At 43.7% G+C, this 17,110-nt stretch overlaps 1 protein-coding gene across 2 annotated transcripts; it reads left to right on the plus strand.

Annotated features, from left to right (window-relative positions):
• The first annotated feature begins 7,827 nt into the window (after window positions 1–7,827).
• Window positions 7,828–16,429, plus strand: znf330 (zinc finger protein 330). 2 transcript variants are annotated; one of them, XR_004101067.2, is made up of 11 exons: window positions 7,828–7,915; window positions 9,127–9,325; window positions 9,418–9,437; window positions 9,542–9,612; window positions 10,845–10,921; window positions 11,809–11,935; window positions 12,052–12,156; window positions 12,327–12,373; window positions 14,243–14,360; window positions 15,306–15,736; window positions 15,772–16,429. XR_004101067.2 is itself a non-coding variant. In XM_031277076.2 (10 exons), exons 2-10 carry the CDS (start codon window positions 9,206–9,208, stop codon window positions 15,557–15,559), a joined length of 939 nt encoding a protein of 312 aa, XP_031132936.1. In that variant the 5' UTR covers window positions 7,828–7,915; window positions 9,127–9,205; the 3' UTR covers window positions 15,560–16,429. The 2 variants fall into 2 exon arrangements, 1 of the variants encoding a protein (XP_031132936.1); XM_031277076.2 differs by having other exon boundaries at window positions 15,306–16,429.
• Window positions 16,430–17,110: the final 681 nt, after the last annotated feature.

Consider the following 17,110-nt stretch of genomic DNA (forward strand, 5'->3'; position numbering starts at 1 on the left):
GAGGCCTCGGCAACAGGGGACTGAGAGCAGCAACGAAGGCAGAAGCCTTCAGGCGGCCTGCGACGAAGGCAGAATCCCTCTGGCCACCGGCGACGGAGGCAGAATCCCTCTGGCCACCGGCGACGGAGGCAGAATCCCTCTGGCCACCGGCGACGGAGGCAGAATCTTCCAGGTGGCCGTACTGGACGCCGAGGGCACTCAGGCGGCCAGGCAGGACGTCGAGGGCAGCGCCCCTCCGGGGGCCTTGCAGGTCGGCCGAGGCGGAGCCCCTTGGGAGGCTGCGCAGGTGAAGGGGCAGCTGGGCCGGAGTCAGGCGGCGGGTCAGCTGGACTGGAGTCAGGCGACGGGTCAGCTGGGCCGGAGTCAGGCGGCCAGGCAACCAGGGTAGAGGTTGACTGGGGTGCCAACCAGGCACGAGGGGCAGGAGTCGGCCTGACCGCCGACAGGACACGAGGGGCAGGAGTGGGCCTGACCGCCGACAGGACACGAGGGGCAGGAGTGGGCCTGACCACCACGGGCAGAGTCTCAGGGGGGCAGAACAAAGGCAAAGTCCCAGGGGTGGCCTCCAGGGCGGTCTCAGGGGCGGTCACAGGGGTGCCGGGGACCGGCAAAGTCTCGGGGGCAGTCTCAGGGGCGGCTATAGCCAGTTCAGGGGGGCTGGACACCAGCCAGGAACTAGGGAGGCTGCTAGCTAACCTAGGCTCAGGTGGGTTGTTAGCTAGCTCGGATTCAGGGAGGCTGCTGCTAGCCAGCTGGGGATCCCGGATAAAGGACCGCCTTGGGACACTAGGAAACTTGGGGACTCTAGGAAACTCGGGGACTCTAGGAAACTCGGGGAAGCTGGGCAGTGCTGGGACACTGGGCAGCTCGGGGACACTAGGGAGCTCGGGGACACTAGGACACTAGGGAGCTCGGGGACACTAGGGAGCTCGGGGAAGCTGGGCAGTGCTGGGACACTGGGCAGCTTGGGGACACCAAGGAGCTCGGGGACACTAGGAAGGCTGCTAGCAAGCCTGGATTCAGGGGAGATGCTAGCTAGCAGGGAATCAGAGGGGTTGCTAGCTAGCTGGGACTCAGGGAGGTTGCTAGCTAGCCGGGACTCAGGGAGGTTGCTAGCTAGCCGGGACTCAGGGAGGTTGCTAGCTAGCCGGGACTCAGGGAGGTTGCTAGCTAGCCGGGACTCAGGGAGGTTGCTAGCTAGCCGGGACTCAGGGAGGTTGCTAGCTAGCCGGGACTCAGGAGGGCTGCTAGCTAGCCGGGGCTCAGGGAAGTTGCTAGCGGGCCGGGGTTCAGGAAGGCTGCTAGCTAGCCTGGATTCGGGGGAGGTGCTAGCTAGCAGGGAGTCAAGGGGGTTGCTAGCTAGTTGTGGCTCAGGGAGGTTGCTAGCTAGCCTGCATTCAGGGGAGATGCTAGCTAGCCGGGGCTCAGGAAGGCTGCTAGCTAGCCGGGGCTCAGGAAGGCTGCTAGCTAGCCGGGGCTCAGGAAGGCTGCTAGCTAGCCGGGGCTCAGGAAGGCTGCTAGCTAGCCTGGATTCGGGGAAAATGCTAGCTAGCAGGGAATCAGGGGAGTTGCTAGCTAGCCGGGGCTCAGGAAGGCTACTAGCTAGCCGGGGCTCAAGAAGGCTGCTAGCTAGCCTGCATTCAGGGGAGTTGCTAGCTAGCAGGGAATCAGGGGAGTTGCTAGCTAGCCAGGGCTCAGGAAGGCTACTAGCTAGCCAGGGCTCAAGAAGGCTGCTAGCTAGCCTGCATTCAGGGGAGATGCTAGCTAGCCGGGGCTCAGGAAGGCTGCTAGCTAGCCGGGGCTCAGGAAGGCTGCTAGCTAGCCGGGGCTCAGGAAGGCTGCTAGCTAGCCGGGGCTCAGGAAGGCTGCTAGCTAGCAGGGAATCAGGGGAGTTGCTAGCTAGCCGGGGCTCAGGAAGGCTACTAGCTAGCCGGGGCTCAAGAAGGCTGCTAGCTAGCCTGCATTCAGGGGAGTTGCTAGCTAGCAGGGAATCAGGGGAGTTGCTAGCTAGCCAGGGCTCAGGAAGGCTACTAGCTAGCCAGGGCTCAAGAAGGCTGCTAGCTAGCCTGCATTCAGGGGAGATGCTAGCTAGCCGGGGCTCAGGAAGGCTGCTAGCTAGCAGGGAATCAGGGGAGTTACTAGCTAGCAGAGAATCAGGGAGGTTGCTAGCTAGCCGGGGCTCAGGAAGGCTACTAGCTAGCCGGGGCTCAAGAAGGCTGCTAGCTAGCAGGGAATCAGGGGAGTTACTAGCTAGCAGAGAATCAGGGAGGTTGCTAGCTAGCCGGGGCACAGGAAGGCTACTAGCTAGCCGGGGTACAGGAAGGCTGCTAACTAGCCGGGAATCAGGAAGACTGCTAGCTAGCAGGGAATCAGGGGAGTTACTAGCTAGCAGAGAATCAGGGAGGTTGCTAGCTAGCCGGGGCACAGGAAGGCTACTAGCTAGCCGGGGCTCAGAGAGGCTGCTAACTAGCCGGGAATTAAGAAGACTGCTAGCTAGCCTGGATTCTGGGGAGATGCTGGCTAGCGGGGAATCAGGGGGGTTGCTAGCTAGCGGGGAATCAGGGGGGTTGCTAGCTAGCAGGGACTCAGGAAGACTGCTAGCTAGCCTGGATTCTGGGGAGATGCTAGCTAGCGGGGAATCAGGGGGGATCGCTAGCTAGCGGGGACTCAGGGGGATCGCTAGCTAGCAGGGACTCAGGGGGATCGCTAGTGTCGGTACACGATCCGTTCTGCCTGCACGATCCGTTCTGCACATGCGCAAAATGTTCGCGCATGCGCGGTTGTACGAGGATTTACGACACTGCACGATCTGTTCCACGCTTCCTGTCGACAGCCAAGCTAACGTTAGTTTAGCTAACAGCTAATTCGGCTAACTGCTAGCTGAGACAGCATGTAATAACTTTAAAAGACCCTCAAAATAAAACTTGAAAATAAACGTTGACATATATAACAAACACCTAACATATATAACAGCTGTTACGTCAGTTCTACTTGTGCTCATTTAAAATACAATCACTCAATACTTGTCTTTATTGTTATTACTGTGAAGTCTTAATTTAGCTGTAGCCTGCTTTTCCCATTACGTTTGAGTTAACGTTATTTTAGACTGAATCTAGCTGTCAGCTAGCGGTTAGCCGAATTAGCTGTTAGCTAAACTAACGTTAGCTTCCCGGTGGAGGCTAGCCATAGGCTAGCGTGGAACAGATCGTGCAGGTCGTATGGATACGTAAAACAGTATTATCTTGCGCATGTGCAGAACGGATCGTGCAGGCAGAACGGATCGTGTACCGACAGCTAGCTAGCAGGGACTCAGGGGGATCGCTAGCTAGCAGGGACTCAGGGGGATCGCTAGCTAGCAGGGACTCAGGGGGATCGCTAGCTAGCAGGGACTCAGGGGGATCGCTAGCTAGCAGGGACTCAGGGGGATCGCTAGCTAGCAGAGAATCAGGGAGGTTGCTAGCTAGCTCGGGGTCAGGAGAGCTGCACGCCAGCCCGGGAACAGGAGAGCTGCACGCCAGCCCGGGGTCAGGAGAGCTGCACGCCAGCCCGGGAACAGCAGAGCTGCACGCCAGCCCGGGAACAGCAGAGCTGCACGCCAGCCCGGGAACAGCAGAGCTGCACGCCAGCCCGGGAACAGCAGAGCTGCACGCCAGCCCGGGAACAGCAGAGCTGCACGCCAGCCCGGGAACAGGAGAGCTGCACGCCAGCTCGGGATCAGGAGAGCTGCACGCCAGCTCGGGATCAGGAGAGCTGCACGCCAGCCCGGGAACAGAAGGGTTGCACGTCAGCTCGGGAACGCTGGGCAGCAAGAGGTACGGAGAGCCACACTCTCTTGCAGTGGCCTGCCAGCGAGCCTCCATGATGGTTATGGCCAGAGCGGGATTCTTCTCAATTATTCCCCGAAAAAAATCCCAGCAACAGCACACCATCAGTGTCTCTGGGGTGAAAAAAAGGCTCCAATTTCCACACTGCTGGGTCCATGGTGGTCAGATCGTTCTGTTAAGGTGAGTGAGGAATAGTGGACCCAAACGCAAAGAGAGAGAGGAAAATAAAAAAACCAAACAAGGAGTCCTGTGAGCTGTAGGCAAAAACTAATACCGGGAAAAAGGAGAGACTGACGAAGGCGCGCGCGCGCACACACACTGACACGGGGGAATACAAAACGATCTGACAAGAGACAAAGGGAACACAGGGGTTAAATACAAGAGGTAATGAACAAATGAGGAACAGGTGGCACAACAGGTGAAACACATCAGGGCAGGGCAGGACAATCAACAAAGGCAAAAACTAGACATGACAGGACAGAAAACAGACTATCAAAATAAAACAGGAAACAGAACAACAGACAGGAAACAAGAAACAACCTAAACACAGAGACTTGACACACAGAACACAGAATACAGGAATTAACCAAAACATATACAAAAAACCAGGAGATAACTAGAACAGAAATCTACAGAAAATACAACCACAGGGAACATGAACAAAAAACAATAAAGACAACAGAAATGAACAAACGGGTAACAGAAATAACCTAAAACCATAACAGTCTTTAAAATAACGATAGGCTATAACAGCTTTTCTACGGAAGAGGATTAGGGCCCCATGTGAAACAAAAAAAATTTAGACTTAAAAAAAAAGAGTCAGAATTCTGACTTTAAACTCAGAATTCAAATACATTTTAGACTTTAAAAATAAGTCAGAATTCTGACTTTTTCTCAGAATGGAACAGAATTCTGTTTCTGAATTCTGTCTGCCAGTAGGCTACTTTTCACAGGGCTGTTTTCCTCACTGTGTTGCTTGTATCAATACTGCAACAGAGCTAACATCTGGTAATGTGAAGTTATAGGGAAATGGATAATTTAGAAAGTTCAACATACACGAAATGTGTTTATTAGTAATTGAATTGTAAAGTATAGGAAATAATATATATTTAATATTTGTGAGCTAACCTGCATGTAACACATATATAGCAGTAACGTAAGTAGGAACGAACAGCAACATACTGGAGGAATTATTGTAGCTCAATTGGAAGTGCTATTAATATAAATGATGTATGGGGAATGATCAAGAAAATGGAAGGTATTAGAAGAGAGTGGAATTATCCACTTCTTTCAGATGGAGGACAGTTGGCTGTATCAAACCTAGAGAAAGCAGAAATGATGGTGAACACATTGAGTATGGTACATAGTTCCAGTAATCTTTCAGAAGAAGAAAGAAGGAGTAGGGAAGAAACAAGGAGTATATATGCTGAGGTTATTCGAAAGAAAGAAAAATTAGAGGATAAATATAATGTTCCTTTTACCCTGAGAGAGTTAAGAAATGCATTGGATAAGTGTAGGAATTCGGCTCCTGGTAAAGATGAAATCTGTTATAGTATGTTAAGACATTTAAGTGATACGGGGATTCAGAAGGTTTTAAATGTGTTTAATAAAGTTTGGGAGGAAGGAAAGATTCCTGTAGGTTGGAAGGAAGCAGTTATTGTTCCAATAAGAAAACCGGGAAAAGATGCTAGTAATCCAGCGAATTATAGGCCAATAGCTCTAACTTCTCACTTAGGTAAGTTAATGGAAAGGTTGGTGAATGGAAGGCTGATGCACTTTATTGAAGAAAGGGGGTTGATGGCTAGTTGTCAGAGTGGTTTTAGAAAGGGAAGGAGTACTATTGATTCAATCATATGTTTTGAGGATGAAATAAGAAAAGCACAGATAAAGAAAGAGACTGTTGTGGCAGTATTTTTAGACGTGGAAAAAGCATATGATATGTTATGGGTAGAGGGTCTTTTAATCAAGATGCATTTGCTAGGAATTGAGGGAAATATGTTTAACTGGGTAATGGACTTTTTAAATAATAGAAGTATTCAGGTGAAAATAGGGACAGAAACATCTAGAAGGTGTTTGGTAGAAAATGGGACACCTCAAGGTAGTGTTATTAGTCCATTACTGTTCAACATAATGATTAATGATGTTTTTTCTAATGTTCAGTCAGGAATTGGAAGGTCATTATTTGCAGATGATGGTAGCCTATGGAAAAGGGGGAAGAATGTTAAGTATACTCTGAAGAAGGTACAGGAAGCTTTAACCCTAGTGGAGGACTGGGGAAGGAAATGGGGGTTTAGATTCTCTATTGAGAAGACTAAGTCTATGTTTTTTACGAGGAAGAAAATAGATGAAAGTATAAAACTAGAGTTGTATGGTAGGACTTTGGAAAGGGTTAAAAGTTTTAAATTTCTGGGTGTGTATTTTGATACAGGACTTACATGGAGGGATCATGTTTCAAAAATAATAGACAAATGTAAAAGGGTATTGAATTTAATGAGATGTCTTGCTGGAACGGAATGGGGAGCAGATGTAGCTTCTTTGAAGCAAATTTATGTATATTTAATTAGAGCAAGAATTGAATATGGGTGTTTGGTTTATGGATCTGCAGCCAAGTCAGTTTTAGCTGGATTAGATATAGTCCAAGCTAAGGCACTGAGAATATGTACAGGAGCTGTGCGATCTTCTCCAGTGTGTTCTTTGCAGGTAGAAACAGGAGAAATGCCACTCTGGTTGCGGAGAAAGCAACTTCAGACTAACTATTGGGTCAACTTGATGGGTCAAAGGTGTGATCACCCAGTTAAAGTAACAATTCAGAGAAGTTGGGAGAGAGAGGTGGCAAGAATTTCAAGTTTTGGATGGACAGGGGAGACAGTGGCACAGGAAATGTCTATTCACGATAAGGACTTTTGTCCTGGAGTGCTGTGGCCATCAGTTCCTTTATGGCAATTGGAGGTCCCAAAGACTGATTTAGACATACTTGGGATTAAGTTAGAAAATCCTGAATCAGATTTAGTGCGTGAATTCCAGTGTCATATAATAGAAAGGTATCAGGAACACTTATTAATGTTTACTGATGGTTCAAAGGATCAAGAAACAGGTGCTACAGGAGCAGCTTTTGTTGTTCAGAGGTGGAATGCCCAAGCGAGTAAGAGAACCTCAAATTTCCTAAGTGTGTTCACAGTGGAGTTATATGCAATCCTGATGGCAGTACAATGGACTGAGCAGATTCAGAACCAGAAAGTATTGATATGTAGTGACTCTGTGTCAGCTATCAATAGTATTGGGAAAGGGTCATCAAAGAGTCGACAAGACCTTGTGTATGATATTCTTCAGGCAATTCGAGATGTGAAAATTAGAGGGGTAGAAATATCATTCATTTGGGTCCCAGCTCATGTTGGTATTGCATCAAATGAAAGGGTTGATAAGTTGGCCAAGGAAGCTGCTGAAAAGGAAATCGTAGATGTCAACATTAGTCTATCTAAGGCGGAGGGTAAAAGCATTGTGTGGCAGGGAACAATTTTAAAATGGCAACAGACAACAAAGGAAGGCATCTATTCTCAATTTCTAGGAAAGTAACTGACTCAGTTAATGTTTGTAAAAGAGAGGAAGGTAGACGTAAGGAAGAGGTTATTATTTCTAGAATGAGGATTGGTCACACATTGCTGAACAGCACTTTATTTATTTTAGGTAAACATCAGAGTGGTTTGTGTTCATGTCAGGAACCTGAGACAGTGCATCATGTTTTGATTTCTTGTCGAAATTATGACCGACAAAGACTAGATCTACTCAGAGAATTGCGAGAAATTGGTTTGGAAGAAGTATCTCTGAAGAGTATTTTAGAAGTAGGATCAAGTGGGAGGGGAAAACGTTGTTTGTTTAAATTTTTAATAGACACTGGACTGTATAACAGGATATAATGCACTGCGGTGCTAGTTCCATAGATGGCAGCAATGCAACTTTTTGGATGCCGGCTGCCGTAAAATCCCAAAGAAGAAGAAGAAGAAGAAGAAGGAACGAACAGCTCGGAGGTATTTCTCAGCCCGGACGAATTTTCAGACCGGACCTACAAGAAGTCGGGAGTGCTGATCATTTTGGTAAAAAATTGCAAATCAGACTCTTACATTTTAAATGACACTTAGATTTAACATTTTGAACCATTAATGTAACTGCTAGACACCCTTAATATTAAATATAAACGGCAATAACTAAAGTTAATTTAATTTATTTCCCATGTGATTCTACGTGTCAGATCAACAGTCTCTGCTGTCTGCAACAGCTAACGTTAGCAAACATTAACAGACATGTTATAAACTGATGGGTTAACGTTACCGTTAATGTTTTTACTTCATAATGCGTCAATGTGTTATCGATCATTGCCTTACTTATTCGATTCCGTGTGTATTTATGGACAAGAGAAGTCAAATAAAACAACGTACTACTACTTACAACGTTACCTACTAACTTAGAAGTTTTCCACGGTTAGCTTAATTGCTTCCATATTAAATAGCTGCGTCCCCACAACAGCACTTAGCTAGCAAACTAATGTTCCGTGTTTGCAGCAAGGGAACTAGAAATAAGGAAAGTCATACAGTACGTAATTAGAATGTTGTATAGGTGTCAGACTTTGGTGTAGTTCTATTGAAAGAGGCACATAGGAAGTCACACTAAGGCCCTGCAGTGCCCTGCTATGACATGAACTACAATGACTACTATTTCTTAGTCACTGTTCCATTATCTTTATTGTGACTATTATTTCCACTGTTCAGCACATCCCCAACCGGCATCGTCAGACACCGCCTACCAAGAGCCTGGGTCTGGCCGAGGTTTCTTCCTAAAAGAAGTTTTTCTCATTACTGAGGTTTCTTCCTAAAAGGGAGTTTTTCCTCGCCACTGTCGCACTAAATGCTTTCTCTTGGGGGAACTACTTGAATTGTTGGGGCTTTATAAATTATAGAGTGTGGTCTAGACCTACTCTATCTGTAAAGTGTCTCGAGATAACTCTTGTTATGATTTGATACTATAAATAAAATTGAAAAAAAAATTGAATTAAGTTATTGCGTTATAACCAGGGTTCAAATTAGCACCAATTACCAGCCAAATGCTGGTAAAATATCAAATTGGCTAGTAGATTTGCTTTATTAACCAGCCAAAAAAACAATGGTAATCCAGTGGCTGGTAACATTTTAACATTCACTAGCCATTTAGCTGTTGGACGAAAAAGTAAACTTTCAACCCTGTTGTTAACGTATCATATCTGTGTTGTTTCACCTTTAAAATGAATATTTCCATTTTCCTTGGTTTGCAGGTAACCAGACATTAGCTCTGTGGACACCAGCCGTTAAACCAGCTGTTAGCACTGTGGAAACCAGCCTGTTGAACCAGAGATGCCCAAAAAGAAAACCGGCGCCCGGAAAAAGGCTGAGAGTCGTAAAGAGCGAGAGAAACAGAATCGAGCCAATCGGGATGTTGTCGATGTGGCCAAACACCCCTGCAACTCTAACATGGTGTGTAGCTAAGACATAATGGCAACACGTTCAAGTATCACATCTGAAGTACTTTTTCTTATATTGTTCTTTAATGTCTTCTGTTTTTGTAGGACTGTGACAAATGTCAGAGGTAAGTGACTGTATTGTGGTATATAACATTTATTTAGGTAAAAGTATTTTTAGTCAACCACTTAAAAAAAATCATTTTTTTCTCCTTGTTATGTCACCTGGTAGAAAACAGAAGAACAGAGCTTTCTGCTACTTCTGTAGTTCAGTGCAGAAGCTGCCTGTCTGCGCTCAGTGTGGTGAGTAAACTGCACAGAAATGTGAAATGTTTACATGTATGTTAAGAAGTACTTTGTTACTATAATGTTAAACATCTTACTAGTTAATCCTTCTCTCAAATCTTACTGTCGCCCCTGCCCTAAATCCTTAAGGCCCAGACACACAGAGCTGACGGCCAAACGTCGGCAGAAAAGGCAGTTGGGCTGATCAGTCTCCCCAAGTTGGTCAAAAAAATGCTTCGGAACACACCAAAGCGACGAGACGTAATACGTCTCCATAACAGCAGGCGGCGCTAATCTGTATTGTCGCCCAAAAATGAAAACCGGCAGCTGATTGGACGAGCGCGTCACGTGGGTCTGGTTTCTCCGGAAATTCAAAGACAGACTGTCATGGCGGCTTGTTCAGAACACAATCTCATATTGTGCTAAAATAGTTCACTGAAACGTTTCTGAAAACATTTTAAGCGAGAAATAGGCCATGCAGTTGCTGAATCTGTCTTCATTTCAGATCAACAAAGGTCACTTTAAAAGATTTTCGTCAGATTTTGAGAGACACTAGTCATTCCGCTCCCCGTTTCCGGGTTAGCACTCTACCAATCAAATGGGTCATTTAACTCCGACTGCTGGCAGTGCCCGCCCCGTCGATTATACATGTCAAACCGGCCAAAATGAAGGCCGATGGCCCCTCGGACGGACGACGGCATCGAACACACCGAACAGACTCGAGTCACTGACCTCGCCAGACTGACCAACGGCCGATTATCAGCTCTGTGTGTCCGGGCCTTTAGAAATAGATCATGAATCACTGTAGTTTTTAACAGTAATTACTCAAACAGTTGTAAATAGTGCATTTGTTGGGGACTATTTTCAGCCACAGATGTGTTGCCCTAGTCCAGCCTTAACTTCCGTGATGAACGTTCATCACTTTGTAACACGTTATAATGCTCGCCTAGCTGCTAGCATGGCACACCCTCATACTCTGCTTCTGACGGGGTAGTAGTCCTTACCTAGGTACTGCGCATGTGCGACTCCCAACAAAGATGGAACAGAAGTGAGATGCCTCACTCTGTAGCTAAAACAGAGAGCTCAACACACAGGGTGAAAAGAGGAGCTGCAGCAATGTGCAGTACAAACAAACAAAATAGTGTTTTTTGAAAATTAAATTATGTAAACCTATTCTGATATAACCTCTAAATACAATTATCAACCTGAAAATGAGCATAATATGAGCACTTTAATGCTTCTGTTGTCAGGCAAAACCAAGTGCATGAAGTCATCAGATTGTGTCGTCAAGCATCCAGGCATCCACAGCACTGGAATGGCCATGGTGGTAAGTTAGCAACATTTATTTATTTTTTTTTATTATCACACTGCAAGTATGCTTCTTTATGCCCATCTGTCATATATATCCATCTGCACTTTTGGTTTGGTTGTTGCAGTGATGTAAGAGTAGGTACAGTACTAGTTTTCTTTTTTTTAAGTGTGTTTGTCTGTTAATAATGTGTTGGGTTATTTTAGTTCAAGCCATTATTTGCAAGTGTGCTTTTATTCATTAGATGTGTTTTTAACGTGACATGAAACAGCTATTTATTTCATCTGAAACAAATGTTCCTTCCAATGTAGTAAGTTCTTTTTGTTTAAGGTCAATTTGTTTTTATGTATGTAGGGCTGGGACAATATGCTTTTGTCCTGATTTGATTCTTTCAAGATACATGGGTGCCGATTTAATTTGTATTGCGATTTTCATTTATTGCACTTCTAGAAGTATTGTGATTCGATAGTATTGAGTTTTGTTGTTTTCTTTTTCCTTCTTTAACTAAAACAAAAGTTTAATAATACACTTCTAGGGACAATATATCATGAGACATTTCTAAAAACTAATTGTTTACTATAAAGAATCCAGATCACATGTCAGTCAGTCAGTCTGACATTTATAACATTTGTAAAGAAGTACATGCATTTTATGCTTTCAGTCTGTTTTGCTGGAAATGGATATGATGTAGTCGCCGTCGGCGGCACCGTATAAACAGAAAATATTTTGGTGAATGATTGGTAAAAAAATAATAAAAAAAATATAGATTCTAGAGAAAAGAATCAATTTAAAAATAACTGCAAAATATCACGATACATACGATTTTCGATCCCTCCCCCCCACCCCTAGTATACAGTGGCATCAGAAAAATAAATAGTTGTTGTAATTTTCTTCTTGACCACAAGGGGGCAGTATGTGACTTCTGTGAAGCGTGGGTGTGCCACGGCAGAAAATGTCTTAGCACTCATGCCTGTGTGTGTCCTCTGACTGATGCAGACTGCATCGAGTGTGACCGGGCTGTGTGGGATCATGGTAAGACACCCCTGCATTTGTTTGAAATTCACCCATGTCACATCAGTATCACACTTAATATCAACTGTTAGGAGTTACTTTGAGCAAATATCTGTCTGTTTAAACTCCCTGAACAGGAGGGCGTATCTTCCGCTGTTCCTTTTGTCACAACTTCTTGTGTGAGGATGATCAGTTTGAGCACCAGGCAAGCTGCCAAGTCCTCCAGGCAGAAACATACAAATGTGAGTCATTTGGTTTTCCTTTCACAATCATTGGATTTTTTTTTGTGGTTAATAGGTAAAGTGAAGTTTATCTTATCCATTGCAGGGAATACTGTCTTGAGGGTATTTGTGCAAAAGAGGGAATGTGATCATTTACACTTTCTGTTGCCCTTGTATACATTCTATTTTAGGTGTTTCCTGTAATAGACTGGGACAGCATTCCTGCCTGCGCTGTAAGGTGAGGGAAACATTAACACGCTGCAGCTTAATCTACAAAATGCACAAGTGGCTTGGCAGCTTATGATAGCATTAGTTTCCAAAGCAATTTTACTGATATAGCAGATTTCATTACAGGTAAACTCGGCGTACTTTACATGAAATGTATACAACCAGAAGTCCCATGTAGAGGAGAATACAATTAATAAAATACAAGAAAGGGAAGCAACTGGGGTGGAAAGTTTCTTGTTGCAGCCAGAGAGGTTTTCAAAAAGAACAAGATAAAAACAAATAATGACTATTTGAGAATGAAACCAAAGTTTGGTCTTTGAGTATTTATATTTGCAAATATAAGGAAACAGTTTCACAAGTACATCAGCACAGTGGAAAGTGTATTCTACGAATAAGAAAAAGCACACAGCTTATATGCATCTTCAGTGAGATAGAAAGACATGCCCCCTGCCTAAACATGACTCAACATTTCTTACAATCAAACATAGTAGACATTCAGGAGCCACTCGCTTCTTCCCCTCTGTACCACTTTCTACTAGCCTGGGTAAACCCTGACGAACTTCCGGCAAATTTGAGATTTGCTCTGCAAGTCAGTTTGGCGAAGAGCCCATTCAAACCCATTTCCAATGTCCCTGAAATCGAGGCACCAATCACAACCGCTGAGGCGGGCTTTACGCGACGACGATAGCGCAGCGACGGCGAGCAGCTTTTTGTTTACATTCAACATGACGGCTACCGAAGAGCAGCGTCACCCAGATCATTGTTCTGATTGGTTGAAGGACTATCCAATGCGCCCAGAGGCATTTGAGCAGCGTCCGTTGGTGACGCCCCTTTGGAAATTAACTGTCAATGAACCTTTCCCAGACCCACTCTCAGTTACAACTGAGAAGGGTCTGGTGTCAACCAGGCTAACTTTCTACCCCAAGGTTTATAATTATTAATTATATTAGACATCCCGCCTATCTCAACTATGTGAGATATCTCAACTATCCAGGGAGAACATCTGTTCAGCGTACCCATTACGTTCCCAGACTTTGTGGCAGACATACTTTCAACATGTGAAAATCAGAAAAACTATCTTTTGGAATACACAGCTGATTTCAGCTGAAGGTAATATGATCGTCTCAGTTAAGGCTGGACTCAGCGTTTTGTCCTACATCAAAACCACATGTAATTACAGGAAGCATCCCTCAGAAAGTAAACATTACACAAAATAAAACGAACAAAGAAAAAGACAAAGAACTGAAAAGACAAAGAAAGGAAAAGTTTACATGGTTGGTGCCTCATATTAGCTTCAGCTTGCATTTTTTCACAGAATGCCCTCGTGGATTTTTCCCCTCATCTTTTACTGGACTCATGTTAGGAAGGGATATTTCCACAGCCAGTATGGGTATGAGGAATACCTCTGAAAGAAATCCAAACTTTTCGTTTTTTAAGCCCGTAGATCAGTCCCAACAGTTACATAAATACTGTCTGTAAAGTGAATCATCATTCAGCCTTTGTAAGAACAACAGTTTGGTTGTCACATTTGTCTTTAACATAGATATAAAATGGAAATAGGAATGGTCAGACAAGCTTTATCAAACTGTACAGGAGGAGAAAATACAGCTGGTATATCCTCAGGGCAGGTGAGAAGGATATACCAGCTGTCATTGCTTTACTTTTAATTTAATTTATACTTTTTATTGATCCCCAGTGGGGAAATTACAATTTAAATTGTATTTTATTGATTTAAATAGATGTGGATGAATTACATTACTTGTCTTAATGAGTCTGAACAGTCATGTGATTTCTTCAAACCAGAATTTACACTATACATCAAGATGTGTGTGGTGTTAACATTTCCATGTGATGATTTCATTCAACTGTGTCCTCTCAGGCCTGTTACTGTGATGACCACGCCAAAAGTAAGGTCTTCAAACAGGAAAAAGGCAAAGCCCCGCCCTGCCCAAAGTGTGGTCACGAGACCCAGGAGACCAAAGACCTCAGCATGTCCAGTGAGTCTCAAGTTGTTGTTTTTCTCGTAAAGGAAGTTGCAGCAGCCTCGACTTCCCTGCTGAATGATTTTAAGAAATGAAACCGAAAGAGTGAAAACAGGGACATTTTCGAGAAATTTCCTTTATTTCCTGTACAAATTTGAAATAATTCCCTTGACTGTTTGTCCACTCTGAGACAAACAAGTGTTTTTCCTCATTTCACATTTTTATTCAACTTTTACTTGCAATGTACGGTGATATTAACACATTTACTACACTTTTTATGAGAGAGCTTTATAAAAGAGGTGCATTGGATCAAATGGCATTTAAACCATGTTTTATTAGATCCTCCATGACATTGCACTGCAACATTGCAGTGTGTAACCAATGTGTAATGTGATGTAATTGAGTTATTGAGCGTGAAGGAACAAGGAAAAAGTAACTTGACCAAAAGGAAAAGATTCCTTCCAAAATGTTTAATCACAGACCTGATCCGTTTTATATTTGTCTACATTGATGTTCCTTTCTATTTTGTTTTCATAAAAAAATAAGATGTTTATATTTGTCTTGTGTTGTACAAAACGAGCAACGATGTATGACTTTTCCAGCTACCCAGATAAGAAACAGAGCTGTACTTAAAGAAAAGGGTTAAAAATCTTTATTTATCGTGCAGTGGAGGGAATATTTATTTCATCCGTGCCAGTCTTTCAGGATTCTGGAAATACCTTTTAAAACCGAGGTAAATGATGTTCAACAACCTTGGGTTTTTGAAAGATCGGCAGGTATTTATTTTTCAGGTGCTTAGCTTTGTTAAATTAACTTTTAACACAGAGAAATAAATGTAAACTGCAATGGATCTGTAATACACAAACCTGATTTTCTGAAACCTTCCCTGACTTTTTTTGTCACTTCACCATCCCAGTAAATGAAACCAGAGCTAATGTCACATCTGTGTGTTCTCTGTAGCTCGCACGCTGAAATTCGGCCGCCAGGCTGACGTTGATGATGACGATTATGACGACGGAGCGTCAGGGTACGACTCCTACTGGAAGAACCTAGCATCTGGAGGCGGCCAACGGGACGACGATGGAGAGGATGACGACTATGAGGAAGATGAGGATGACGATGAGGAAGATGATGATGAAGAAGAGGAAGAAGAGGATGAGGAGGAAAAGGCTGCGGATTCCGTGGCTGGTCTTAAACTGGACGGGGCTGCCTGAGCCGGAGTAAAGACTGGAGAGCACAGTCCCATAGATCCAAATGAGTCTCAGCGGATGTTCACTTGTTACAATGCAGGAATTAATAATATTAATATTTTAAGAATTCAACAACATAGCTGGTATAACTAAAGCTAGGTATCAACACTAGTACTGATACTTACTCTGAGGAATATAAATGTTTTTCTACAAAACTTACTCAAGCAGCTGCACAGGAACTAGAAGAATAGTAAAAATGTATTGATGCACAATTATGAATCTGACCAGACATTTAAAAGAGTTAGAAAAGAAATGGAGGTTTCTATAACCATCCCTAGAGACGACTTGTTTTCTGCTTTGTTGTTACATCCCAGGCTGGATTAATTGCACTAGGAGACCCCGTCACTGAAATGAGCTGTAAACCCCTTTTAATTAGGAATATGGAATATGCACCATGTACAGGCCCCTCCACAAGATAGCTAATAGAGTTGCGCAGTGGGAGGCCACAAAAGTGTTTTTTCAAAACGTAAATTCCCAATTCAAAGTTTACCTTGAATGATTTTCTGCATTTTCCTCAACATAAAAACATATGGATCTCCTGTTAAATGTAACAATGCTATAAGTTTATGTTCTGATCATCAATTATAGTTATTTCAACTTTGTTTCAGAGATATCATGTTTGGTGTGGTGGATGGCTCTAAATACTACAATACCCATGATCCTCGGCCGCTGTAGCTACAGAGAAGAATACGATCACAGGTGCAAGTTGGAGCAGTAGCTTGTAGCTGTGAACAAAAATGGAGCTATAGTTGCCAAATTGATCCAAACTTGACCCAAAAGCTGAATGTTAATTTCTTTAAGATGCAGTGTGTCATCATTAAAAAAAAAAAGTTATCTTGTTTGTTTGCTCGCTGGTTATTAGCAGCACATAACAAAATATTACTGTAAGTCATGTCAGTGATTAGATGATTCTTACAGAAATCAGAGTCTTGGTTAACTTCTCTACTTATGTTATTCATGTGTACAGACTCATAGCTTTGATACTTTCTAAAGTAGTTGGTCATCCTTTGTGCTGATGATGTGACTTTTTAAACTTTGGGTGCCTGAAGTAACCCCTCCCACTATGCAACTCAATAATGCATATTAATAATAATCCTTGAGGCCCTAATGACTTGAGTTTATATTGTTACTTTAGTGGTGTATATTCCTAAACAAATGAGCAGTTAATTAAATCCCCACCAACCACACCCACCCACAACGCCCATGTGTGTGGTTGGTAATCCAGCCCTTGTGACAGTCTGAAATAAACATTCATGATATATTTACTGTGTAATGAGTCTGGTTCTGCTGAGGAATTCATTTGCAGTCTGTTGTGGTAATTGGATTGGGGCTACCCTGCTTCAATGCAACGCAAAACTTGACATATTTGCCCTGACCCTTATGTAATCAGCTGCATTTGTGGAGACACGTTTGTGTTAACTATATGTCATTAAACAATAAAAATGCTATTTGAGTGATGTTCAAATGACTGGTGGTTTTGATCGTTGTGGCTGGAAGGCTGACTGAACTATTAAT

This window comes from Sander lucioperca, chromosome 4, assembly GCF_008315115.2.
Source record: "Sander lucioperca isolate FBNREF2018 chromosome 4, SLUC_FBN_1.2, whole genome shotgun sequence".
In the NCBI taxonomy this organism is placed as follows: domain Eukaryota; kingdom Metazoa; phylum Chordata; class Actinopteri; order Perciformes; family Percidae; genus Sander; species Sander lucioperca.